At 41.5% G+C, this 27,394-nt stretch overlaps 4 protein-coding genes across 8 annotated transcripts; 2 read left to right on the top strand and 2 right to left on the bottom strand.

Moving 5' to 3' along the window:
• The first annotated feature begins 1,209 nt into the window (after window positions 1-1,209).
• On the top strand, window positions 1,210-6,271 carry LOC135615973 (uncharacterized). Its single transcript, XM_065115115.1, has 3 exons — window positions 1,210-5,669; window positions 5,759-5,802; window positions 5,891-6,271. The coding sequence occupies exon 1, from the start codon at window positions 1,487-1,489 to the stop codon at window positions 2,549-2,551; it is 1,065 nt and encodes a 354-aa protein (XP_064971187.1). The 5' UTR covers window positions 1,210-1,486; the 3' UTR covers window positions 2,552-5,669; window positions 5,759-5,802; window positions 5,891-6,271.
• Window positions 6,272-7,910: 1,639 nt separating this feature from the next.
• On the bottom strand, window positions 7,911-10,360 carry LOC103989966 (protein POLYCHOME-like). Of its 3 annotated transcripts, none has more exons than XM_065115113.1 (7): window positions 10,246-10,360; window positions 10,096-10,119; window positions 9,959-10,019; window positions 9,817-9,869; window positions 9,663-9,729; window positions 8,860-9,123; window positions 7,911-8,765 (listed from the first exon to the last, which is right to left on the bottom strand). In XM_065115113.1, the coding sequence occupies exons 6-7, from the start codon at window positions 9,109-9,111 to the stop codon at window positions 8,340-8,342; spliced, it is 678 nt and encodes a 225-aa protein (XP_064971185.1). In that variant the 5' UTR covers window positions 9,112-9,123; window positions 9,663-9,729; window positions 9,817-9,869; window positions 9,959-10,019; window positions 10,096-10,119; window positions 10,246-10,360; the 3' UTR covers window positions 7,911-8,339. The 3 variants fall into 3 exon arrangements, with proteins under 3 accessions (XP_064971185.1, XP_064971186.1, XP_064971184.1); XM_065115112.1 differs by having other exon boundaries at window positions 8,207-8,765; window positions 10,096-10,113; window positions 10,246-10,330; XM_065115114.1 differs by lacking the exon at window positions 10,246-10,360 and having other exon boundaries at window positions 10,096-10,239.
• A 3,438-nt stretch (window positions 10,361-13,798) lies between these two features.
• Window positions 13,799-20,157, top strand: LOC135615971 (protein cornichon homolog 2-like). Of its 3 annotated transcripts, none has more exons than XM_065115111.1 (5): window positions 13,799-14,015; window positions 17,153-17,334; window positions 18,150-18,272; window positions 18,956-19,040; window positions 19,861-20,157. In XM_065115111.1, the coding sequence occupies exons 1-4, from the start codon at window positions 13,941-13,943 to the stop codon at window positions 19,023-19,025; spliced, it is 450 nt and encodes a 149-aa protein (XP_064971183.1). In that variant the 5' UTR covers window positions 13,799-13,940; the 3' UTR covers window positions 19,026-19,040; window positions 19,861-20,157. The 3 variants fall into 3 exon arrangements, with proteins under 3 accessions (XP_064971183.1, XP_064971182.1, XP_064971181.1); XM_065115110.1 differs by having other exon boundaries at window positions 19,849-20,157; XM_065115109.1 differs by having other exon boundaries at window positions 13,800-14,015; window positions 19,899-20,157.
• Window positions 20,158-22,389: 2,232 nt separating this feature from the next.
• On the bottom strand, window positions 22,390-22,835 carry LOC135613757 (arabinogalactan protein 23-like). Its single transcript, XM_065110796.1, has one exon. It carries the CDS (start codon window positions 22,718-22,720, stop codon window positions 22,544-22,546), a length of 177 nt encoding a protein of 58 aa, XP_064966868.1. The 5' UTR covers window positions 22,721-22,835; the 3' UTR covers window positions 22,390-22,543.
• Window positions 22,836-27,394: the final 4,559 nt, after the last annotated feature.

Below are 27,394 nucleotides of genomic sequence, written 5' to 3'. Positions count from 1 at the left end.
GAAGTCGTGTTCCCCTTCTCCGCCTCGACCACGGCTTCTGCCATCCCATGTAACCCTCGCACTGCCGTTTCTGCCTTTGGTGAACTATCCACGAGGATTCCTGGTGGATCTTTTACCTCCTTTCTCACTTCAGATCATTACGAAGGTTTTACCTCAACTGCGTGCCAGAAGCCCGCCCAAGACAATGCTTCTTCCATGGCGTTTCCTCTTTTTCCTGTTTCGTGCCTTCACCTCCCTTCCTCCACCATGCCGAACTTTTATGATCCCATCAAAGGGGGCCTTGAACTTGAGCTTGGCCTCCAAAGCTCCAGCAGCAGGCCCTTCACACCTTACTTTGACCCAAATCCTCTGGACTTGCCTGATTCAACTTCGGAGCATGCTAAGTACAAGTATAGTTGCGAGGCATGCCAAATCGGCTTCTGCACATCGCAGGCCTTGGGGGGACACATGAGCTCTCATAGCAAGGAAAGAAAAGGAACGACAGTAGCAACAGCAAAGCCAAATGCAACATCATCTGCCTCAAAAACATCGAATAAGAAGAAGAAGATGAAGAAGAAGCAGAAGAAGAAGAAGAAGAAGAACAAGTCCAGCCTTAGTCCGATCTCCAAAAAAATCGACAAGGGCAAGGTGGCTGTGAAACGTGTTCCAGAGATGTCGAGCACCATTAGGCTTGTCGCCAAAAAGAACTCATCTCCAGAGCTTCCTATCGAGAGTCGATCTGTGAAGGAAACCGCGACCGTCGAGCAAGAGAGGCTTAGGAATAGTGCGACAAGTGTTGCAGCGGCTACAAACCCTCCGGAAGAGATCGACAGCTTGAGTTACATGATTGATGCAATATGGCTCAGTGATGTCTGTGACATGGACTTCTCTTCCTTATTTGACAGTTAGATATTACCAATCCAACGTTATGCTATGGTGTTCCTTCTCTACATGAATAGTTTGGTTTATTTTCATTGCCACGAGAGATGATGCATGTCTCTTCCCCTGATCCATAGTCTTATGACGACACCTCTCTATCCTATTCGAAGCCCTCTTATATAAGACTATGAAAACGTGTGACTAAATTGGCCCAAAACAGACCAACAAAAAAGTGTAATTTTTGTGTATTTGTTAATAAGAAAAAAGGTGTAATTTTTGTTATTCTATTCGGTGTGAGTCTAAGATTACTTATTTCGTTATTTTTATTTTTATTTATTTAAATTCCGAGGAGGAAAAAGAGAACAGTCTCGCTGCTACGCTAAACAAACCCTCTTCTTCTTCCCCGCCTTCCCCGCGTCCAAATCCATTCCCAAATCTGAAACACGCGCCTCAATCTCTGCGCCGAGAAAGAGAGAAATTCCCGCCCTCTCAATCCCGCCTCCCCTTCCCAAATCGGGGACTCCCAACCTTTTTAATCGGAGCCTCCGCTTGGGATCCCTCGATTCGATCATCAGGAGAGGGGTGAGGGCGCTTGGTAGTGTTGTGGGAGTGATTTCCCCATCCATCGATGAAAGCTTCGATCAAGTTCCGGGAGGATCGGGCCCCCTTGGTGCGCGCCAAGGTCCCCGTCGGCGTTCTCGGCCTTCCCTTCGTCTCCGGCGTCACTGCCGCCGCTGGCCGAGGCGGCGACGAAGATGCCCGTGAACTCCGCCTCGACCTCTCCACCGCCTTCCGTGCCGGCCCCTCCGTACGCCTCTCGTACCGCCCCAACGATACCATCAACCCCTTCTCCCTCGTCCTCAAGATCGGGGTCGGTGCCCTCGGCTCCCCCTCCGCCGGCTCCCCTCTCTCCATGGCCGCCGAGTTCGGCCTCCTCGGGTCCCGCCCCACTTTCTCCCTCCTCCTTAAGCCCCGCATCGGTGACTTCTCCTTCCGGAAGTCCGTCTCCGCCGCGGTCCCAGCCACCGCCACGGGCGCCTCCAACGCCGTGGCTGTCACGGTCGCGCCAGTCGGTGACGGTCACGCTATCGGGGCGCCGATTGAGTTCCGCTCCGATAATGGGATCCACCCTGGAAGGAAGTACAGCAGCTTCCCAGTAGACCTCTCCGCGTTCGCGGCCGGCAGCGGAGGCGGGATCGACGGGCTGCTCTCCGGGTACGAGATAAGCGCGAAGAGCGTCCTTCCGCTCCAGAGCCGCACGACCGTCCGGTTCAAGTGGGGATTGAAAGTTCCTCCGGAGCTCCGCACTTCGTTTGATGATCCAACTGCCGGGATCTCGCCGAACAAGCTGCCGCTCCTCGTGATGAACAAGATCTCCATCGAACGCTCGACAGATGACAATAAGGCGAAGGAGAAGAAGCCTTGTGGAATTACTGACGTGAACGATGCGTGTGTGTCAGTGAAGCGTGAGGTGGAGGCGCTGCAGGTCGAGTGCGGTCTGCTGAGGAGTTCCGTGGAAGGGCTCCGGGCAGAGACCGGCAGCTGGAAGCATGCTCCGGTAGCTTCATCGGTGGTACGGAAGGGGGACTGCCGGAGCGATGGGAAGTCGTTGCAGAACACAGGGAAATCTGAGGGCACGACCGAAGAGCTAATGCAGCTTTCGACAGCAAGCACCGCCGCAATGGCACCTTGAGAATGGTAATGAAGGTTTGGTACTTGTGTTTATATATTTGGTGAATCCATGCGATGATAATAGCTATGAGATAGATTATGTGGTATGTTTGCTTTGGCATAGTTTTGGTAGAATATTACTCGTAAATGATGTCCATGTTTGCTATCGTAATCAGTTCATGCTATTGCATTAAGTCCTCGTTTATATTCAATTAATGACGTTTTGTTCTCAGATAACTGCTCGATTTGACTGTTGATTATCCTTTTGGTATATCTGTTTGAGAAATTGGCTTGGATTTGTAATGGAGGATGCGTGCCATGCCCTAGTATAAGGAACATGACTGAACAGCGGTGAGATTTTGCTTGATGATGATAGCAATTCAGCATTGTTCTTTATTAGAATTGTTTACATGTGAAGTCAGCACACTGAATGTTACTGGCAATTGCATTTAGTCATTGTTTGTATTCAATCGATGGTGCATTGTTCGTAAATAACTGCTTGATTTGACTGCTGATGATCCTTTGAGAAATTGGCTTGGATGTAATGGAAGATGTGTGTCATGCTCTAGTATAGGGAATATGAACCGAACGGTGGTGAGATTTTGTTTGATGATGATAACAATTCAGCATTGTTCTTCATTAGGATTCCTTGCATGTGGGAGTCAGCCCACTAAATGTTACTTGCAATTGCATTCAGTCAGTGCGTGCTATAGCATTTAGTCATTGTTTGCATTCAATCAATGGTGTTTTGTCCATAAAAACTGCTTGATTTGACTGCTGATGATCCTTTGGATACATCTGTTTGAGAAATTGGCTTGGATGTAATGAGATAGGGAGAAATGAGATATTGCCCGATGAGCATGGGGATGTCTTGTAAAGTCAGGACACTGAATGTTGGTTTATGGTTGTGATACCTGCATATAGTGCTAGGCATGACGACAATCTCTTGAGGTCTATCTGCAGGTTAATACATCGAATGGAATAGCTACCTCTGAAATCATGGTATTCCATTATAATTTAGCATGTTGAAAATACGGTTATGTTTAATGTTCCGTACTCTTTCAACACTACTAAATCATGTTTGTAGCTCTGCATTCTTATTGGCACTTTGGATGGCTATCTGCATTCATGTCATTTTACATGGTGCAAATCTAGATGATAATTGGAAGTGTTCTTTGTTTTTATCTTATTGCTTGCATCCAAATTATAGATCCTTTAATTCCTGCTTCATTTGCGTTTTCTTTTGACTGGCTGAGAGATAGTGTTGATGAAAAAGGAAGGTCACCAAAATGATGCTGCAGGCTCTGTCTTGGTGCATAATATCATCAATGCATTGTGAACATGGAATGATGCGAGGATTGACGCAATCATGCCTACAGTTTCAAGTCTTGTTTTAACTTATTCACCGGAACTTTTATTTAAATGATTATTTATTTATGAAGATATCGTAGGTAGATTGAGATTCTTTGTAATTTTAGATTTTGATAAGTGTCGAGGGAAGGTGTATTTGATGCTGGAGTCAATCTGGTTTGGTATTGACTTGGAGGCATAGAGATGTTTGTGGATCTCATTAGGTGGCCTCCAAACGATTGAGGTGGTCTTTGTATAACTTTGAGGTTGCTTTGTGGTAGGATTTGACTTCTTGGGGGTTTTTGATATAAAGATCAGTGCTGGAGGGAGAGGTTTTCGATTTGATTTTTTTTAATGCTTAAATTAGTTTTGAGGTTTTTATAGGATGTGAAAGGTTTTTTTAGAAAAAAAGTATGATTCTTGAGGAGTGTTAGTTTTTATACATGATCCGTTGAGAAAGTTTTTTGAAATGGTCTTAATATCTTTTGCTTTGGTGTTTTGTCCTCTAGGACGACAAAGGGGAGATAAGCTCGAATAATATTACGTGGACTCTTGTCCATAGATATCGATAAGTTATAACCATCTCGATGTTAGCAATAGGGGGAGGATGAGGATGATCAGGTTCCTTTTCTTCATCCAAAACACTCATTAGATTTGGATGGGGTAGATATAGGTTTCTTTTCTTCACCCAAAACACTCATTAGATTTGGATGAGGTAGATATAACAATTGAAAACCGAAGTATATCATAGTCGATGAATATTGAAGATTCTAATTAAGAAAAAAAAAATGGTGGAACGAGTGGATCTATTTCTATTTTTTTTTCTCTTTTACAGATTTTATAGATTTATTTTATCCTCTCGTTGGGAGTTTTTGAGTTACGAAACTATTATGAAACTTTGCGTTTCTTCTATGTCTTGAATATTATATTTTCATATCTCTTTGGACATTCTCTCCCTGCTTTCTAATCCTTCCAAATTGCTACTTATTTTCATCACTTGGGCAGCGTAGAAATTGGAAATCGGGGAACACACAAGGATTGCTTGCTGCAAGTGCTGCCGACCTTTTTCTTCACGTGGCTGTTTTGGTAATTACGCAGTCCCAAGCACACAGCCACACGGCAATATTACGAGAATGCCATGTGATCTAAATGACCAAAACACCTTCCTCGGTGACGCCCTGTGGCTCTCATCACTCGTCATTTCATTTCAATCGCGTGGTCATTTCGTGGAGATATGGGTCGCCACAGTGCGTTCCAGAGACGCGTGCTGCGGTAAAATGGAAAATATGCGAGCAGCCGACACCTCCGCCGGAGCACCCGCGCCATACACTGTGGCTTCTAACCCGATGCAGGGAGGTGAGGGGCCCGCTTCAAGGACCTTTGTCTTCTCAAGACGTGGCAAGTACGACGGAGGGTAGCGAGCGTGCCATGCCCCGCCCGCTGCAGCCGCCCAGGCGACGCCCTTCTCTCACGTAAGCGCGCGTACCGTACGTGATGTGCAGCTCCCGGTCTCCGCCACGTGTCTCTACCGCCAGCTCGCTCGCACGTGCCAAAACAACGGCCCAAAGAAACCGCACGCGAGAAGAAATTTGGAGGACGCTAAGGCCCAAACTCTCTCCTCTTTCCCTCGACTGCTCGACTCCTCCCTCCTTCACATCTATTTCTGGTTCTTCCTTTTTTTAATCTTCTCTCCCACGTTGAAATGGCGGCCACCTCCACTTTGTTTGTAGCCCTCCTCATATCGACGGCGCTCCTCACATCACCTCGTCTCATCATCGCTTCGCGCTCCAGTACGTACATCCATCCCTATATCTTGGCATCACTCTTCGAACGCAGAATGCATTGGCCATCATCTTTCATGTGTTCATGTGTATGGCAGGTCTCCAAGCTAAGAAGACGGTGACACCAACAAAGTTCTCAAAGGTGAGAGACATGAGAAAGTCGATGAACATACAGAAGAACGATGTTATTATGTTCGACATGCGGTTGATTATGTACATCATGAAAGCAGGTTGAAGGGGAGAAGAAGCTGGTGGGCGGAGAGCACCATGCCGGTACGCCGGCGGTGGTGGCGTCGGAAAGGAAAGTGCCCACCGGGCCGGACCCGATTCACCACCACCAATCTCCCATCCGCCATTTCCGTTGATGTCCCCTCGTTGCATGAACCATATTGTCCTCCTCAGGAGGTACTGCTCTGGTCTCCGAGTTTCTTTTGATAGGATACGGGTGGTTTCATTTTCCTCTTCTTTTGTCGGTGGTGGGTGGAGAAGCTTTATCGATTTGCTTTTGAAGATGTGCTCATCGTTGTTGGCCGGACTAAATAGTTTTGATGGTAAAAGTATGTCACTGTATCCAAGAAAGGAAAGGGGGCAACCTGCTATGCCCGTTTCGACCTTTGTTGTTCTTTTGATAGATGATGATGGTGATGATGATTAGAGTTGCGAGTAGATTTATACGCGCTGTTTTCATATGAAGTTATCTTTTTCAAATACATAAAACATCATTCGTTCCGTCATATATAATTATTGATATCAAATCTAGACAACTCGAATGTAATGTATTTGAATAAAGTTATGATTTTTATTTCACCGAATCAATTATAATGAGTTACAATGCTTTGTTGAGTCTTAGAAAACATTCCAACTTCACTCAAAAACTTTGTAATTCATTTTTTTTTTCTTTCTTCCACAACGAATGAAACAAATATTATAAATTTTTTTAAAATATATAAACATTAGTATAATGCTAAACGAGAAAAAAAAAATTTAAAGTATTTTTATTGTTTATTTTTGAAATATATAAAGACATTTATAGTCTTTATCAAAATCACTCACTAACCTTAACCCCCATTTGAATGGAATCCTAGAATGGCCCCTTACATCTCTGCAAAAGCGTAAACGTATTAACCGAGATTAGAAGCTGAAATTTCACCTCTCCCATCAATAGGTTTAGCCAGCCCATGGTGGATTCACAATCCACTGCCTTGATCCACTTGGCTACATTCGTCCCCTCTTCTAGCTAAAGGATTTGTCCGTGTCAGCAAACAATTCGAAATACCTCGACAGTTTTGATGCTTTTTACTTTTAATTTTTTAATTAAAATAATTTAAGATAACAAAAAATATAATTTATCTATTGTTAGAATCGTATTGACATATAGTGTTTTCGTTCAAATCTCTGTCTGAACTTAGAGAGCAAATGAGAATAGTAGATAATTAAATCAATAACTAATAGTAATAAAATAAATAAATAAAATATACACCGAATTTGTAATGGTTCGATCGTTGCGGCCTACGTCCACTCTATTGAGGCAATTGACATTCACTAACGATTTTCTTTCAATAAGAAAAGATCAACTATCCTTTTTTTCTCCTTTTCATAGGTAGATTCGGAGAGAACTTTTACATTTTTTTTTTATATAAGATCTCACTCGTCAACTTTTTCGTCGCTTTGCATGTACGTCGATACAGACATAAATGCAAAGTGACGAAAGGATCACTTGATAACTATGTTGACGTTAATGTTGATCCAGATGTCACTCGATATTTGTGTCAACATCGATGCAGTTGTCGAGCAACGAATGAGCCTACGATGCAAATGTCGAGCGATCATTTTATCGCTCAGCAATTACATTGACATTGATGCAGAGGCAAAGTAATGAAAATATCATGCAGTAACTACATCGATGTTAACAAAGATGTAGAATGATCCTCACCTCTCGTCGTTGTTTTATTCGTCCACAATAATCATCTATGATCATCTACCACACATCATCCACTACCACCAACTGAAATGTTAAAATTATTATTTTATTTTTAATTATATATTTTCGTTGATAAAACCGATGATTTTACGATAAATAGATCTACATACTTCACTTTCGTAACTATAAAGATGTCAATATAATTTTTTTTAAATATAAAAATTAAAATATTAAATATAATTAATCATATAACGACCGCGATTCTACGCCCTTTGCCAACTTTGCAGCATCGACACCACAACGGAATAAATCCCAAGAGCTCGCTTGCAGAAAGAAAGTGACTCTCTGTTCATCAACAAATTCACCGTAACATGCCTGATTATTGCAAATGCAATGCGAGATTAGGATGTACACATGGTTGTACATGCAATTACTGGAGCAAGCCTTTTCAGGCATCAGAACCCCGAAGGAAGGAGGAATGTACAGCTCTATGGAGTCCCAAATCCTCCTCTAATGGCGCCACCAGTGGATGCAAAAACGAAGGAAGGGGATTGTTAGTCGAGACTCTCTCTCACCTAGCCCTAAGCCCAAGCAGAAACTCAGATGGCAGAGGAAGAGCGGATCAGCAGCACCGGTGTCCCGAGACCAAGTAGATCTCAGGAGGAGGTGAAGGTGGTGGCGGTGGTGGGGCACGAGGCAGCCGAGTTGCTGCTGGCTTCATCTCGTCCATCCCATCGCTGTGAAACGAAATATTTCATTCATCGCATCGACATCAGAGTGCGCATGGCCTTCCTCGCAGGCGGCTTCGGCGCCCTCTTCAGGTTATCCAGCACAAGCCTTTCCATCTCCGATATGGTGCTCTGCAGCTTCTTCTCGAATTCAGTCGGCTTCGGATCTTCGGTTGATGGATCGGCGAGAACACGCTCCGTAGTGGAAAGGGGGGTCTCGGAGGAGGATGGGGTGCGGAGTGGCTGTTGGGTTGGAGTAAGGGAGGAAAGGGTGGATGATGCAGCAGGGCTTGGGGAGGCATCAGAAAAAACATCCGACGGGAGGGCTTCACCCACTGGAGTGTGTTCGGAAGCATTCATTTCATCTACCGCAGGATCAGTCACAGGCGACGCCTCAGGGTTGGCGTTCCTCTGCCTGGCTCTTGCGGCCCTCTCACGCATCCTTCTCTCCAAGGCCTGCAAGTTCCCAAAATCCAATCGACTGAGAGATGGAACAAAAGCTACCCAAAACCTATCATAGAATTCACACGTTCTGGGCGAGAAAGTTCACATTGACGATGATGGTGATGTCACGGAGAGGCGTCCGAGGATACCAACTTGGCAGAGGACTTTTCCTGTTCCTGGGACGGCGTCGAGCTGTCGCCGCCCGTGATGGGTGTATGTTCTCCTTGTCGTCGATTGCAGCCACCAAACTCTGGATTCGCCTTCGTCTTGAACCCGGCATTGCCGCTGGGTAAGCTGCTCTCCGGATCCAAAACCCTCCAGTGAAGTCGCCCGTCGTCGCTCGTCTCGCCTCTGGCATTCCTTCCCACCTCTGTGACCACCAATTAGCACGAGGGCTTCAAGATCATTTGCCCGGCAATTTATAGAGAAATAGAATTGGACGTTCAAGCTACCGGATCTTTCGTACATGACGAGCTTACTGTTTACCTAAGAACGGTTCGGATTCTTCCCGGTCCTTTTCCTACTTCAACATCCAGAGGAAAAAGAGACGAGAAGAAAAAAGAAAATGGAGATTTCCACTTCAAGATTACTTGAAGCAAGAAAATGCAAATCGGCGCCCAGATGAATTCATAGAGAAAAGGTTCTTGGAAAGAAAAAGATGATCCCATGTTCTACCAATATAACATTCAAGATCATCTATGTCTTTGTTCCCTTGTAACTCCAAAAGAAGAAGAATTGAATGCGGATAAGCTAAAGACAGACTAAAACACATGCAGTCGGTATCATACCCTGCTTCAATCGGCAACAGCAGTTTAAAGATCCAAAGGAAAATAGTTAAGGGAAAAAATGAGTTAATCAATGCAACATTCAAGAAAATGGATCATTGCAATGTAAAGATTAGTTTCTTACCGAAAAAGATTCAGATTCTTTTCACAGGTCGTCGACGACTCCAATAATCGAAGAAAAAGAGCAAACCCTGTATCGAAACCATGAACAAGTCGCACGAGAAGAAAGATAAAGCAAAAACAAGCTCCTCTCCGTTTAACTGAAAATTGGTTCTTACCGAAAACAGCTTCGGATTCTTCTCTTCTGCTACAATTCCCGATCTATGATCGACTGAATCAAGCAAATACAATCCGAGGTCAAGAGAAAAAAATAGAAAGATTGCGAGAACTGGTCTTCAGAATCTACGCCTGTTTTCTTACCAAGACAACCCTCAAGATCTTCTTTTCTTCTTGTTCTTCCTTCCGGAATAACGAGGAAACCCTACGTCAGAATCAAAGTTTAGAAAGACGCGTCAAGAAAATAGGGATTGTTTCTCAAAGAAAGCAGCATTTCTTACCGCAAAAGGCTTCAGATTCTTCTCCTTGTCACGTCAACATCAGATCACAGATTCAACAAAGAAGAACCAAATCAGAGCCACAACTCTCGGGAAAAAGCAAAAAAAGTACCAAGAAGGCGAAGTCTGTTGCACTACAATCCCATTGCTTACCCAAGCAAAGCTTCAGATCTCTCTCTGTGTGTTCTTCTTCTACGGCTTCTTTGACCTCTTCCTCCACGTCGTGTTCGCCTCCAGAAAGAGCGAGGGATACGGGATTGGGAATCGGCGGCTGGAAGCGAGGAAAAAGGACGAGGTTGTTCGACTTAAGTAGCGTTTAGGGGGGAAAGAGGCAGTGACGGGACTCACAACCGCTTGGGCCGCAGAGGCTGGAAAGACGCTGGTGTTGCGGTCGAGGGATCACCCCGGTAAACAGTTTCGCCCTGTTTCAAAATTTCAAATTTTTGGAAAATGGGCGGTCACAAGATGTCTGGTGTGCCGCAGGCATAATTTACTTAACTTGTTCACTCTGCATAATGCATGAAACTCCAAATCTCAAACTGTTGCGTAAAAGGATCTCACTTTCGTCATTTGCTTTGCTCTGTATAGGAATATGTTATTAACAATATCTAATGTCACTTACGATTGCATCCTTTAGGAAAACAACTTTATCCTCAACCATTGTGTCTTTGGACTATATACAAATGTATATATAGATATATACATATGTATATGTAGATATTATACGCCTTCCTTTTTAGGGGAAAGATTCACCATTTTAAGCTTGATTTGCTAAGCCAAATACCAATCTAGATTCAAACCAGGGTTATAAAGTTAGTTATATATATATATATATATATATATATATATATATATATATATATATATATATATATATATATGGAAGAGATGATTTGAGGATAATGACATGGCCACTCACTATGGTTGACAATTTAATATAACGTGATTGACACCTAACGTTGTGTGATTATGTGATTGAGATTCCATTGTCACATGACTAACATTTAGCACCATGTGACTAACAGTTTAATATCATACAACAAATTATGATATCATTTGTCTAGCATTACAATTATATTTATGATTATTATATATATTTTTAGTTAGAAACGTGTGATCTTAGCAAGGAAAAAGTGTGTAAGTATTCATGATATTAATATGTGACTTTGAGCATAATGAATGTCACACTATAAAAGACTTCTTCAAGTGGATTCCCTCTCTCTCCATGACACACAAGTTATAATATAGTTGATCTCGAAAGAAGACTTTGTGCCTAGTAGATACCTTATAATTAAAATTAGTTTAAGAATTAAGGTAACTTTATCGAGTATGTCTCCGATGGATGTAATTTTATGGGTGACACGTTACTAAATAATTCAATACGTTTCCCTGCATTAGTCAAAGTAGACTAAAACATTTATAATGGTATTACATTATTATTTGTTCTTTCAAAAGTATAAATTTATCTAATCTTCACAATTGATAGTGTTGATGAACTAATACAACGTGGATGGTGAGTCAGCATGGTTTGGTCCACGAGACGATATCGGGAGTCTCCAGGTGTTTTAGTTGGTCCTCGGGACCGGTCAATCGTTGCCTTGAGGATTGACGTTAGGGGCATGAGTAGAGCTTTCACTTTATACGGTGGCGATTTCCTGCAAAAGAAAAGACCTTCGACGGATCTTTCCCGACTTTGGTCCCTCCGATGATTAAGTCAATGGTATATGGGATCTCCTCTTCTTTTTCTTCCCTTTTTTCTTCTCCTTTTGGCCGGATGCTTGGCCAAGGATTTTATACTACTGTACGAGGGTCGGCCGTACGCGGGTTTGGCACGACGATCGGCTCTCGAGAGGTGAGAGGGTACCTTCACGTGGTTGTCGTTCGGAGGCGTATGGAGTGGCGCCATTCGAGACGTGCGGGACAATGCCGTTTTGGGGCGCACGAGACGACGCCATCCCGGAACACGCGGGACTGCGCAGTATGGCGCCGTCTTGAGTTTTCTTGGACGGATCATACTGAACAATGCCCTGGTACAGGATCTAGTTTGACGTGCGAGGGTATTCTCCTTGTTAACTTGGCATGACGGTACGTGGCATCGATTGTAACGTGGCAAGACTGTCCAGAATGTCTCTTATCATATAGTAGTCAACTGATTGCAACATCTGCTTCCTTTTGCTCTTATTTCTTTCTTTGAGGGGAACTAATGATTCGTTCTTATCTCGCTTATCAACTTGCAAATCTTGAGAACACTATATATTCATCAATTTGCACATTGACTTAGATGATGCATCAGAGATTCCTAAAATGTCCTCATCAAGAGGTTGACCCTGGAATTTGAAAAGCACAAGGGATTATGGGATTTATGTCTCCAGGCTGATGCCACAGATCTGGAAGAACCAGCCAGGCATCGTATACTTCGATGCCATGTTCCTTCAAAATATATATCATATATTCCTAAAGTGCTTGCTTTAGAGAGCATAATCACAATCCATTTCAGCTGTGCCTCTCTCATCACATTCTTCGAGTTTGATGTCGATCGAGGTTTCCAACAAGTAAGATAGCGATAATGTTGCTGCAGTGTTTTCATGCTTCGTAGCTTCCTTCACGCGGTCTGCAAGTTCATCTTGATCAGAAAAGTCAGCTTCTTAATGTCATGAAACTTTCCATTGGAAGCTATTTGCAGTGGCGTTAGAGATGATAAGATGGAATCGATCTCTTACAGTTTGTCATCATCTGATCTTAATCGGGAGATGCGACGGTACTCTCTCGTCTTTGTTAGCTGCATGCTGCATATTATTTTCTGTGTGGCATTTGTTCTTACTTGTAACAAAAATATTTCTTCTCATATCTTTACTGCAGATTCGATTCCCAATCTGGTGATTGTATGCTTCTGTCCTTCTCATGTCTCAATGTGCTTCAGCAGGTGGGCGTGATGGTCTCCCGTGCTTCGAGCTGAAGGCACTTTGTTCCCGAGACAGGAAGGTGCAAATCCAAGGAGAAGGCCAAGCTTCCCTGCAAGAAGAGAGAGAGAGAGAGAGAGAGAGCTGAGTTTTTACCAAATGATATTATAACTCCAATACTGACTGACTGCAACATGGGATGACAACTCGAATGAGAAGCTTCCCCAATAGATGTCCTCCCATGCAAATTTGATGGACAACAAGTTGTTGGTTTACATAAATGACAAGAACAAAAGAAGCCTATACTCAAAATAATTGAACTGATACATAAAAAAATATTTTCTTTGTGGACTCTCATATGTGATTTTTTTTTTATTTTTAATTTTTTATATAAAAAAAATAAATGAGATTTCAAACTCTCAATTAAATAAATTTTATTTTGTGCATGCTTGATTTCTAACAAATTCTTATTTATGGAGTTCGAAGCCTGTTCAGTTATTACGGGAGAACCTTTCCTTCGGGTTCCATATAGCATCTCAGCCGTCGATGTCTACACCTGAAGTGAGATGCGAAACGTGGCAGAAAGTGGACGGTCGCGATATTGAATTGCAGGCTTCCAAATCTCCCTGCTAGTTGGAGAGGATCCGTCACTGACTTCAAATTCTTTACACGAATAATTTTGCCGGTTACTTTCTCTACTCATTTCGTTTACCTTGTTTGCTATTGGAGAATTAGGGTGGTGTCTAATAGGTACGTCAGACTTGTGACATGCTTTTTTCCCACCACGACGTCCGGGAACCCATTGTCGCGTCCAACAAGTAAATACTCGTTAGCTCATTGCCAACATCGGCTTAGAAGGCCGGAAGCGATCTACAAAGGCAAAAGCCAGACTTTTATGGTTCGATGCAATCGCTTGCTCAACGCTGAAGCGAAGAATTCGAGTTCACCATGGCGTGGGAGCTCCTCCTTTGGCTCCTCGCCTTCGCTGCTGTGATCGCTCTCATCGGGTTGAGCGCCTATCAGGTAAACCCTAAAATCCAAACCCTAGCTAATCCTCTCTCAAGAACATCCCACGCCGTTCTCGGTTTTTGGCTTTGTTCCGTAAATATTGGCGCCTTCTACTTCAGACGGTTGCGCTTCTGTCGTCTTTAGTTTTTGTTGTTGATATTTGGCCTGTGTTGAGATTTTCCATGAAGAATTGCCTTCTTTATGCTGTTCACACTGGTGCTTAGATTATGGTGTACGCTGCTTGCTCGAGTAGTGAATGCTGGTTTTAAGGGGAAAAAAAGATCTTGATTCCTACTTATTTCTTGTGCTCCACCATGAACATTGCATTTGTTCATCATGGCAATGATGAAGTCCTTTGTGGGGACTCTGTTGTGGTGATCCAAGGCACTAGTTTATCGATTTCTCTGACGAAATATCCTTTAACCACTTTATTGTTATACTGCAAAATAAGAGTAGTCAATTAGGTAATTGGCTGCACCATGAAAGTTAATGCCCTTAAACTAATGCTGTTTTAGATTATTTTTCATCCTAGTGCATTATCTTTATCAATTCTTCCCTGAGCAGCTGAAAATTGTATTTAAGTGAAAGAATGATATAATGATTCGTATACAGGTAGCTCTATGTTTACAAATATCATGTAAGACTCTTGCAAGTCTTTTGGCCGTTTGCTGGAGCTCAATGTTGAGCATGATCCTCTGATGCTATGCGTTAAACCATTCTGCAAGGCATCAAATTGGAAGTCTAGAACACATTCTGACTAGAAATTGTAGGGGTAAGAAAGTAAGAATGTAGAACAAAATAGAAGAATTTTTAAAATCATATGAAGCATATAATACACTTTGAATTGTTCAAGGCATTGAAGTTGACAAAACAAACATCATTAGGGCATCTTTATTGAAACTGCATGATGATGATTGGAAATAGAAACTGGTAGCGTGTCGGAGAAGATGTCGGAAATGGAACTATGTTGGGAAGATATGTTGTGGGCATATGCTAGCCTAGAGATCAAGTCCACAGGTCCTAAGTCCTCATCCATCGGAATAGTTACAGGAAAGTGATCATGGTTACCCCAAGATATCATCTGTGTTTAACTTCCCATAGGCCCAACAAGGAACTTGGTGTACGTGATCACTAAAACCATCATGGAGTGAAACCGTCAAGGAATGCCTTGTCATGTATCAGACCCATACTTGTTGCTAGCCAGATTGGTACGTACCAATTGGCACATGATACACTGTACATATTGGTGTTTCAAAGACGAAGGAGAAAAGGAGTGCACAATGGAGGAGGAAGGAGGAAGAAAAGGGAAGAAGAAGAAAGAAGAGTAAGCAATGGAAGAGGAGAAAGAAGAAAGAAGAGGAGAAGGACGAGAAGAGGAGGGAGCTTACTGAGGAGGTAGGAAGTGGCAACGGCCATGATGACAGTGGCATCGGTTCCACAGGCCAAGTGAGAAGAGGACTCTCTTTCGTGAGCTCTAATAGGTGTTTAAGTTTTTTTTTTTGTTTTATATTAAGTTGGATCGGGCTGTTTGAAATGGATGGTCCAGGTCTTGTAAGTATGGCCTGTTTCGCACCAATCCAGGCAAGACTGACTTCCTTCACGACTGTGACCATTTTTTTACCAAGGTAGTATGAGGCTCTTTGTTTGCTGCTTGTTGATTTACTTGATTGGCTTTGCTGCAAGCCTGCAACATTTAAGTTCTAGTTTTCAAGAAATAGGTCAAGATTTCCCAACACATGAAGGTGGCCAAAAGCAAAGTCAAATGGGAGCTGAGTACACTGTGAGCATATTCCTCTCCATGATAACAAAGCAACCAAGTGGGAGTGCAAGTGCATGGGATAATGGAAAATTTAATGCATGTGATTTTAACCTTAAATAGAAGATTACAAATCGATCTTAAACTTCTCTGTGATTGTTAATCTGAAGGCTGCTGCAGAAAGAACTGTATGATAAATGAAATGGACTCTATGCCAAATTAGCAGATAGATCATAATTGGATAGTTTTGGGGTTTGTTCAGTTTAATATCCTGCAAAAAGATGTGTAGTGAAATACAGGGAAGATGTTGCTGCTAGTGAAAACAGCATGTGTACAACTGAACTACGGAAAAGAAAAGGAACCAATTAGATTTGACAGGGCCATACTTGATTGGACCATATAAATAACAGAAACGACTGGAAGATTGATATATAAGTGACCCAAAAAGGAAAAAAAATACAGATAAGGTATTTATAGAAAGAGAAGAGAAAGACCCATCCAAGTCAATTTTCATTGTTCATGTGTCATTATTAAAAGAAAAATCTTCTAAAATTATAAAGAAACATATTATACCTGCTAGAAAGCTTATGAGCCATATTGTCCTACCTAAAGATTTAACTAATGTCGTAGGGCTTAACGTCTTCAACCTGATATATACCTAAATAAGTTCCATAGATATCAGTCCGACTCAAAGTAGAATTCTAGAAGCACATCTAGTATTGCATGAAAAATAATGGCTAAAGTCCATTAGAGTCCTTCTAAGAAAAGGATAAGCTTGTCCAAATGATTCAATTAAATACTTGGAAGTGTTTCAGCTTAGACTTATTTTATTTTTCGTGCATCAAAACTTAGGCAAACTGATTTCCGTGATATAATTTACTTTTATGACACACTTGCTTTATCACCTTTATAATCGATAACTAAAACAAGTTCCATAGATACCAGTCCTACTCAAAGTAGAATTCTAGAAGAACATCTAGTATTATATGAAAAAAATAATGGCTGAAGTCCATTAGAGTCCTTCTAAGAAAAGGATAAGCATGTCCAAATGATTCAATTAAAGACTCAAAGTTTCTCAGCTTAGAATTATTCTATTTTTCGTGCATCAAAACTTAGGCAAGCTGATTTCCGTGATATGATTTACCTTTATGACACACTTGCTTTATCACCTTTCTGTTTCTTTTGGTTGATTGAAGTAGTGATTTTGGTGTATTGTTGGTTTATTTTGTCGATATTCTTCAGTTTGATTGATTTTTTGAACTACCTTTTTGTTTCTTTGTTTTCCAGATGTGTTCCTTGCAGTTTCTACAGCCTGTGGTTACCATGATGATATGAGTTTCTAACTATGCTATTTTTTCTCTCTTCTAACCTCTTTTTGGTTGTCCTTATGAAACAGCTAATTTGCTTATCTGATTTGGAATTTGACTATATCAACCCATATGATTCATCATCGCGTATCAATGCTGTCGTGATTCCAGAGTTCTTGGTGCAAGGAATTTTATGCATTTTATTCCTCCTGACATGGCATTGGTTTCCATTTCTAATAATGGCTCCCATCACTTATTACCATATAAAACTGTATGTATATATCTTGCCTATTGTTATATATCTATTTTTGTTTCTGATGTGTTTTTTAGTTTACTTGAAAATTCTTGGAGCTACCAAGATGTTCATATATGATATCTTTGCTGCATAAGTGGCATCATTATCTGCTGACCCCATGCTAATGTTCAGTTATCAAACTTCTAAGATGTATTCTGGTCTTTCCATGATCTGAATCTGAACACGTCATTATGCCTGATTTATCTGCTTGATCTTTGTGAAACACCTCAATAGTTAAACAAAGTTCTAATACTTCATGCATGTCAGTCTTTTTCGTCACAATTCAGATTTGTTGATCACACATAGAATGGGCTTGGTTCTGACTTAGCAAAGTTTGGATCTATGTACATCCGCTGTATCGTGCTTAGTGGAGGTTTTTGCCTGTACAACGATGTATGGGTTCAAGCACTTACAAAATTATATAGACATCATTTGTTTTTTGTTTATTATGGATCTTGCGCTCTAAAAAGAAGCCTCAGAAACTGAATTTGGTCCCATATCAAGACTTAGCAAACAAAAAAGAGAGAAAGTGTACCTTGATTTATTGTCAATTAAACTTGAATATATACTTATCATACATATTACAAATGAAACTTGTGGAATGGTCATCTTTCACTAGTATGTTATCTTACTGTTGAGTGATCTTTTGCATGTCTTGAACATGTTAATGTGCATGTTCTAATAAAGTGGTTGGCTTTTCATTATTTATCTCATGCAACTCATGACATCTTTTGTTTTCTAAATTCAGAGAAATGGAAGTAACTTTACATATGATGCATTTTTTACCACAGGTATATGAAAGGGAAACATCTAATTGATGTTACTGAGATATTTAGATTGCTGAATGGAGAGAAGAAATACCGAGTAATCAAGCTTGCTTTCTATTGCAGCATTTTTATTGTAGTTATTTACAGGTATGCTGCTAGGTGACTATTGTTTGTCTTTCATGTTCAGAAAAGCAAAATCATGTGCTATTGTTAGAATTCATGTATGTTTGATTCCTTAAATAACAACTTATCACATCCTATTGATCATGGGGCCATACTTCTGCAATCTGCCAGTTAAAGTGGAGCGAAAAGTATAAAAAATGTTTAACTACTTCGTCCATCCAACCAAGCCATGAACAAAGACCTAAACAATAGGAACATTTGTTGAACCCCAATTTTTTGCTGTTCTCGAATCTTCACAGGAACAATTATTACTTAGTTCAAGGATAATAGTAAAACAATCTAATACAAAGCTGAATTTTACTTAAAGCTGTGAAATGCAACAGTAAACTGTGGTCAAGTGTCTCCATTGACTAAACTATTGCTGTACTGTGCTTAGTCATTGGGTTTCATGGTGTTATTTTGCATCATTATCATGTTTATTAAAAATCTTAGGATGTTAAAATTTCTGGTCATTGGTAAGGCTAAGATAACGAAGAACATTTATGATTACATGGAAAATATCTTTAATTTCCTTGTGTGATACATGTACTAACATTCTCCAACTCTCATGGGTTTCTTTTTCCTCATTTCTTCTTGTTTCTGCTATTAGTTCTAGTATTGCTATTATCAAAATTGATGTCCTCACATTCATGCAACCTTTCTTGCAGGCTTGTTACAACTTCTGTTCTTTTACTTATAGAAGAAGATGATCAGGCTTTGGAATCTGGGATATTTTAGTATTTGCTTCTAAAGGTACACAGTAATTCTTTGTCCCTAGATTCTTGATGGATGTTGTCAGCTAAATCATTGAAAAATCTTCTGCTTGCCTGAAGGTGCAGAGCATGAATACTTTGTCATGATCAGCATCTGAAATCTAATGGACTTTTTTAAGCTTCACTAGATCAAATCCTCCATTATCGATCTGATCTTCATACTATGCTGTTCAGATTATCTAAGTTCATGCGTCAAAAGTGCTACTTCACTAGATAATCCACATACGTCTGAACTTTCTCGTTTAATGTCATAAAGAGTCAGGGTTACCTTAAATTTTATCCTTCATGCCCTGTGGGTGACTAGGTAGCAATAGTGAATATTGTGATCAAGAAAATCATACAGGCTTTGCTGCTTTAATGTTAGAGAACAACATTTTTCTTAGATGTTGTTCGATTCAGTTTCAGGGGAAGGAGAAGCCTCCAAAGTGATTTAAGCTGCTAAATTGAACGAATATTATCACTGGAAAATACAAGAAAAAATGATGAGAAAAGTCTTCACATACTTATAGGTCCACAAAGGCCTCTTGTCACATTATCTTAGTATTTTCATCTCTAACTAGACTAGAAAACTTATCAAAGACCAATTTAGCCCATAAACCAAGTCATTTTTCCAGTCTTCTGTAGGAAACACATGATATATGATAAGGCTAGAGACATATGAAAGGTTAAGGTTTGCTTCGAGTTCTAAATTGTATTGTTCCTGTTCCTTACACCTTGACACCCATTAGTTCCAATGCATCAAATGAGCATAGTTGGTTAATAATGAGGGAGTTTTTCTGATTCACTAGGTGCATTTTTAGATCTGTCAAATTTGAGGTGCATTTAACTCAATTGCCAGCTTCAAGAAGTTACTCTTCTGAAACTCCGGGCAACTTCAAGAAGTAAATCGATTAAAAGGTGCTTCGTTACCGGTGAAGCTGCTGTCATCTGGTGTTGGATAATAGGAGGATGCATTTGAGATGATTCGAGTTTTTTACTCTTGACACTCTGGTTTCATCAATCTTTCACTCTCATTTGACCACGATATATTATTGTGTATTAACATGATGCTGCAAATTATTTAGCGTAAATCTCATGTCGTCGACTCTTTTATCTTGTGGTTGGTGTATTGGATTCACATGTTTTGTGGTGTTGTTTTCTTTCAAGCTGCTTGCTTAAACTTGTAGTTATCTAGAGAGTCAAAGAGGAATACGTCCCAATTGCTATCAAGTCGATTTATGAGATTGCAGATAAAACTACAGAATAAGCCACCACGAATAGCGTTAGCTGCTGGTGAATTGAGTGCGAATGATTATGATCAGCAGGAAGAAAAAGGAAGGTACCGAGTGTTCCAATGCAATTCGGATTCGGGTTGCTTGTGCTTACCGTCGGTGAGCAGCATCTAAATTTGTAACAGGCCTTCCGAATGTGCCCCAACGGCAGCAGGGTATGGTCTATGAAGTCCAAAAACTCGCTGTCTGTTTACCTGATGTCAGTCGATACGAGAAAAGTCGTCCCCAAAATAATCTTGGCCCGAAAAATGGTTGTCGAGCGGGTGCCTTATTCGCACCGTCCGTGAATTGAATCTAGATTAGTAACGGGCTTAAATGGGCCCGAGAAGTGTAGATACTCTCTGGTGAGTTTACCAGGCAGGCGTCACCGTTCCCAGAAAAATTTGTGTTGCTCCAAATCCTTCGACTTTGGCTTCCCTTTTCGCACATGCGGTGGGCAGAACACAGACTCGAGTGGCCCCCGGTCGAGATGAGCAATTCGGGACTCTTGTTATATTTGCTCCGTGGCTCAACACATCTCCTTGGTATGTGCAAAAGTAGACAGAGCCAAGTCACCACGTTTTCGGTATCCTAAAGGCCAAAAACCTTCATTGAAACTATAGCTGTGACAACATCAACGTTAATTAAAGGACTTTAAACCTAGTCGACACAAGTCACGTTAAGCATCATCACTCGCAAGTGCAATCACGGATCGACTCACCTTCGTTATGCTTCACAATGGTACAACAAGATGCACGGTCCTGATTCAACCACGTCGACTCCTTTGACCAACTACAGCAAAATGACACTTCGCTTATAAATAGGGAGGGTGTAGGCGAAAGGCACTGACGACCACTTTACTCACACCTCTCTTCTCCATTCTCTCCACGCATGCAGTACCACCATGCCCGTTTCTCCACATCCCATGCAGCGCATGGAGGTGAAGCATCATAAGGGAGAGTGGGAGATGCCACTGATCCATTCGAGTAATGGTCTCCTCCAGTAACAAGTTCGGCGATGTCCTACCTGAGCTTTTTCCTCCCTTCCTTGGTCTTTGTGCGCCCGGAGGCCGAGGAGGAGCCTTCTCTGGCCTGCAAGTCGTGCTGCATTCTTGACCTTGCAAGGCCATATCTCCAAGTGGCAGGTCTTGTTTCTGCTCAAGGTCCACATGACGGGTCAAAGTAGCTCCGTTTATCTCCAGCACTGTCTATCCCTTCTGAGCTCTGTCGACAACTCCCACATCTTTCCTCGTCTTCTTTTCTGCCAAATGAAGTTGCAGGAGAAGGCCACTCATCCCTTAAACTTACTCGTCACGTATCTTGTTCTTGTAACCTGTTTACTACGGCTGTTTAAGGCTCTTATCTGGTCCCAGATGATTGATTCTCCTTTATGATGAGATATAGTGACTGACCGGAACACTTGTCTTCTGCATGATTTACAGAGTGGAGAGGCTCTCACTGTGGTTTGATTAACTACATATGAGAATGACCGAGTGATGTGTTCCTACTACTTAGAAGCCTATACTTGAACCGTGAAAAGGTCGAAAAGTCAAACAGATGCAGTTTATGTGCATGTCAGGTGACGACGTGTTCTCATATGTGAACCATCTCTTAGCTTTTGTTTGGAATCTTGAGTCGTGATGAAGCTCGTGGTTAAAAAGTGAGCTTGATAGAATTATAAATAGCTTCCAGTCCATGCTCACATGCTTGCATGATATGATCCCTAGTGGTGCACACTTTTTAGGGTTAGAACATAGGTATCTTTAACAAAGTTTTTGTTAGGGGTTAGGCCATAGGCTCCTTTCTCCAATCAGCTGTGCGATGACCCCTCCACCAATTTGTGTTGGGATCACTGGGATTCCCATTCCCGTGTTTAAGTTCGCAAATAATATGATTTTAGCTCATTTGCTCGTTCTTATATATATGCACATAGGCCATTAGTTGAGCTATCCTGGAACGAATTGCCTTCGGTTTGGTCATCTTGAGATATTGATCGACGACGTACTATTGTTTCGATGAACAAGGAAAAGATTTTTAGCAACAGATATTATATGTTTGATGTTTCATGTCGGATCACAAATGAACTCCAAACAAATCCCACCCGGATCTTTCTTTCAAACCAAACAAATGTAGAATGAATGGAAGAAAGAAAATACAAATAGGAATAAGACAATATCACAAGCAATTATTCGTTCCCGGGACTGTGGGTTCCTTCTTCCTTTCTCCTCATGAAGCTACTGCAAGTAGAAGGCGAAGAAGGAGAGGACGGAGGCCCCGATGACGGCTCCGACGGCGGGGGTGACCGCGAAGGACGCGCTTGCGGGGCCAGGAGCCGGGGCCTCAGCGGCCAGGGCGCCGGTGGCCGAGGCCGCGGCGACGAGGACGGCACAGGCAACCTTTCTCATCTCCATCGCTAGCGGTGGGCGGCGAGGAAGACTTCGGTTGGGGACCGCCCTTTAAGCTGCGGAAGAGATGAGGAAGAGGGACTTGTTGCTTGTGCAGGCCTGAGGAGGAATGCGGAGGGGATGGGAGGGGATTTATAGCATGTTTCGGTGGCTTCGATGGCTCTTCGGAGACGGTAAAAGCTTGGTGGTGATGCGTTGCAACGGAGGCGGGTTTCACGTACGTGCTGGCATGTAGATGGGAATTGGTCCATGGTCAACGCTATTGACCGAGCCCTTCGTGAGAGGTTACAGGCATGGTTGTGGAAGCAAAAAAGCTTTCTGCTACTGCAGATTCATGAGGACGATATCTGAATGAATGCCCTTCGAAGAACCAAAACCCTAAACGTTATAAATACCTGATCATAGTTTCAGAGAGAATGTTAGCGCAGAGTTCGGAATGCACTCTGAAGAACCGAAATCCAAACAAGAGAAGATGGCAATGGCAAAGACGTTGGACATCATCCTAGCTACGAGCATGCATGAGGAATAGAGTGGTTAGGGTTCATGTAGGTACTCATTTGCTGGTCATTCTCTCCTGTGTGCCAGATGACAAAGTCCTTTGATTTAGCCAGTCTGCCAGTGTGGATTTGTTTGGGAGTGACCTGCGAATCTCTATGCTTCACATCATGTCAAGCAGTTGGAGCCAAGCTTTCCATGACATATGGCTAGTGTGCAATGATCGATTGTGGCCATCACAAGCACCGAGAAATCAGCTGCCGACACACATTATGGAGGAAATGATTCATTTGCATGCTGGAGTATGGCGGTAGATCAAAGGAGAGTAAATGGCAATATGAAACACCAAGGAAGTATAAGCTGCATTCTGATGCTGGTTAACCAAAAACATACTTTGGATCTGAAGAAACTTAAGCTTAGTTGCGGAAGAATTGGCTTAGCATATCCATTCACCCCTACAACATATGATAACAGTTCAATCATCATTATGGTAGCTGTGCAGTTCTTGAGTGGGGTTGGGGGATATCTTATGAAGAGAGGAGGAATTGAAGTATTTATTGGTTTCGGACTTGCGCATTTCTGGGACATGCACTCCACCAAAGATGACAAGTTGTCAACCTATATTAATACAACATATTTTAATTGTTCTTCCTGGAATAAAAATAATAATAATAATAATAATAATAATAATAATAATAATAATAATAATAATAATAATAATAATAATAATAATAATAATAATAATAATAATAATAATAAATTTTCGTATTGCTACATATCCAAAACTTTTTCCAGTCATATTTAAGTTCATATTGGCCTATGCATCAAAGTGATTTTGTGATGTTAGTCCTATAGTCGACACAACACTTTTAGATACTCATCATGAAAGAGCTTTCAACACAAAATTTTATAATTAATTGGACTTTTAATCTGAAAGGTTGCATATTTTCCATGAAAAATGTCTAAATTTGATAAACCACAGGTCTACATGTGTTTGTGTTGAAAAAAATAATGTGCCATAAGTTTGTGACTTAAGACTACTATATGTGTATGTATATGTATATATATGCATTATCAACGATGGATTGAAACAAGTGTAGATAAGCGAAGCCAAAGAACTCAACATTTGAAGATACTAATGCTATCTAATATGGAAAATGAATATGTTCAAGAAAGAATAGCACTAAAAGACATTCATTGGATTTTACATGTGTATAATACATAGAGTTAAAAATAATTTGTAACAAGTCAATGACTTTGCAATACTATTTATATATGCATCATTACCTGTAAACTAAACTACAGACTCAAACAAATCTAAACAACCTTGGCAAGAAACTCAAGATTCTGTAATGCCAAGGCTACCTAATCTAGCAATTCGATTGTAATCTATGTATAGGCATTTAGACGGTGGCCAATGACCCTTCATCTCACCGATCATTGTCATCTCTTGGGTGTTCATATTATAGCAAACCAATATTCTTTTCCGTAGAGAATTCGATAACAGCTCCATATAAATCCTATCTCCACCTGTGAATGGGAGGGGTTCAAATAGTTTGAATTCGGATGATACTGTGGGTATGTTCTCCGAGTAAAATTTCTTGATCCAGTCTCCATCCTTGCTCATCATCCATATTGTTAATGTATCATTTTGCGAGAATCGAGTGCTCGTTAAAACTCCATCATCTGTCACCCCAAGCGCATGTTGGGACACCGAATTTTCAGACTGTGGAAGCAGTGTGTAACCTCCGACATCCTCATCCACGTCAAACCACAGTGCATAGGGATTGCAATTCCAATATATGATTCGTCCTGCACAAAAAATATCCCACGATATTCTTTTGCCTTGAGGGATCATAATCTTGTGATTAGACATAGTCCACTTCCTAGTGCGAGAGGAGTAAATCTCAAAGGAGAACTCTTCTTGGAGCCCTTTTCGTTGTTGTACAAGATTTACTAGTCGATAACAAGCTGGAGTGATCGAAGGATCAAAAGCAAGTCCAACAAACCAACCACGATAATCATCTTCGGGTATGATATGGCCTTCTTTCGTTACAAAATTCCACACGTAATGGAATTCGTAAATCGCGTCGTGATATTTAGTAGAGCACATTCTATCATTTTGCTCATCTCTTTTTCTTTGCACGAATAGCAAGAGGAGGCTATTGACAGCGGCGGTAATCCTTATGCGCTCTGTGCCATTGGGAAGGGGGAAAAAGGATGAGCTGGTGATGCGTACGTTGAGCTCCCCGGGGATGTCGATGGGGATGAAGTTGATGCTATGTTTGTATTGGTAAACGCAGCCGAAGGAGATGGGAGACCCATGGCGCGACTGCTCATGCGCAAATATGACGTCGTGCGAGATGAGGTGATGCCACTTCTTGCAGATACACTTGAATCTAGAGAGAGACTTGTAGGGGAGTCGTGGGAGGATTTTATAGTCGACAACATCACTGGGGATCATTGCCACAATAACATCATCACGATCGCTAGCCATGCTTCTTTTGAAAGGCGATGAAATGACATACGAGAATCTTGAATTTTTAATGATATTTATACAAACGAAGATTACAAAATTGGGAAAGTTCACAAAATTTTGACTATCAAGAATAAAATGTAAAACATACATTCCAATAAAACCGTGTTACTATGATTGAGAGAATTATTCTTTATAATATCCTCTCTTTCTTAATATCGAATTTGCTCTGCAAGTAATTGCTCTCATCGATCTTGGACTGAAGTAGAAAAAAATCATTCGGAAGAAAAATGATTCGAAAGGAAGGGACTTAGCAAATGAGGGTAACTTGGACATCAAGAAAGTGGGAATAACAAAAATTTTATGAATATTTGGGACCTTTACGTCGACTATTTATCATCAAAAAGAATAAATTCTATAAGCTACAAGAACTAACATCTTAATATCTTCATTCCTACTAACCTTTTCTTTTACCACCAAAAACACATGCAAAAATAAATGCCACAGAAGTAGGCAAAACGTGATCAAGAAGCAATAAGAAATATTTATTTATTTTTATTTTTATTTTTAAGGTGGGTTTACATGGAGAAGAGATTGTAGTCAACCAAAGTAGGCTTCCTGAGTTTAAGCTGCATTCTTATTATGTTGGTTATGTGCATAAATAGCTATCAAAGTTTACTATTTAAATGAACTCTGTAATTACATCTCATATTTTATCATGGAATCAGAATCGTTTGCAGCAAGCTCTCTTCTTGTTGTCTAACTCCTCACACAACCTCGTTAGTGGAGGTGATCGATGCAGATGCTGCCACTTTGCGTTGGTGCCTCTAGTGCTGTAGACCTGGTGCTTCTTCCCTCAACATTGCTGTGGATCTTCCCTCACCGACGTTGCTGCTCCATCCTCGCCATCATCCTCGCTAGCAATAGCAAACCACCTCCCTGCAATCGCTGCTGATCCGATCTCCAGATCTGATTCCGATGAGACTTAATCATCGACCACCGAATCACTATTAGTAGATCTCTCTATTGCAGCCCTTGTTCATGTCGGACTTACACTGTTTCGCTGGTCTGCTCGGTGGCCTATTCTCTTCGCTGTCAATCAAATCACAGCTTCATTCACCGCTACCAATGATCTCCTACCTGAGCCAGCGGTCGCCTGTCATTTCCTCTGCCTCGACGCACCTCTGGCAGCATTAATCTAAAGCAACAAAGGTGCTTCTTCCTCTCTATGGCGCATCTGCTTCTTCCTCTCTATGCTGGTTCCTGCAGACCGACGGAGCGATAACCACTACTTCACGGTGCAAAAATCTATCCTGCATCGCTGTAGAAATCGCTGCAACTCTCTCCAGCATCGCTCCACGACTGCAGATTTCTCCGGCATCGTTGGAGAAATCGCTGCAACTCTCTCCAGCATCGCTGCAGCTTTCTCCAGCATCGCTGTAGAAGCTCTCTCCAGCGCTGCTAACACTACTGCAACTCTCTCACACACTGGTGCAACCGTACCTCTGGAAGAAGCAGTGCAGCATTGTAAACAGTTTTGTCGTCTTCCAGCAGATCTATAACACTGTAGCAACTTAGCCTTCGCCGGCAACGACCCTTGTATAGTTGACGACTCCCTCGTATATCCTCGTATGTTTCCATCGTCGGCCTCTAACATCCCATTTATTGTTCATGCAGGAACCATAGCACTTCTCAATCTACATATCTTA

Source organism: Musa acuminata, chromosome BXJ2-6 (genome assembly GCF_036884655.1).
Source record: "Musa acuminata AAA Group cultivar baxijiao chromosome BXJ2-6, Cavendish_Baxijiao_AAA, whole genome shotgun sequence".
Lineage (NCBI taxonomy): Eukaryota > Viridiplantae > Streptophyta > Magnoliopsida > Zingiberales > Musaceae > Musa > Musa acuminata.
The sequence above is the reverse complement of the archived record's forward strand: the minus strand, read 5'-3'. Positions and strand labels throughout refer to the sequence as shown.

Excerpts from the sequence above, each read along its gene's own strand:
- LOC135615973 (XM_065115115.1), top strand. The coding sequence starts at position 1,487 with ATGAAAGCTTCGATCAAGTTCCGGGAGGATCGGGCCCCCTTGGTGCGC.
- LOC103989966 (XM_065115113.1), bottom strand. The coding sequence starts at position 9,111 with ATGCCAGAGGCGAGACGAGCGACGACGGGCGACTTCACTGGAGGGTTT. Across the intron at positions 8,766-8,859 it reads ACATCACCATCATCGTCAAT|GCCTTGGAGAGAAGGATGCG; the intron begins GTGAACTTTCTC and ends GGGAACTTGCAG.
- LOC135615971 (XM_065115111.1), top strand. The coding sequence starts at position 13,941 with ATGGCGTGGGAGCTCCTCCTTTGGCTCCTCGCCTTCGCTGCTGTGATC. Across the intron at positions 14,016-17,152 it reads TCGGGTTGAGCGCCTATCAG|CTAATTTGCTTATCTGATTT; the intron begins GTAAACCCTAAA and ends CTTATGAAACAG. Across the intron at positions 17,335-18,149 it reads ACTTATTACCATATAAAACT|GTATATGAAAGGGAAACATC; the intron begins GTATGTATATAT and ends TTTTTACCACAG.
- LOC135613757 (XM_065110796.1), bottom strand. The coding sequence starts at position 22,720 with ATGGAGATGAGAAAGGTTGCCTGTGCCGTCCTCGTCGCCGCGGCCTCG.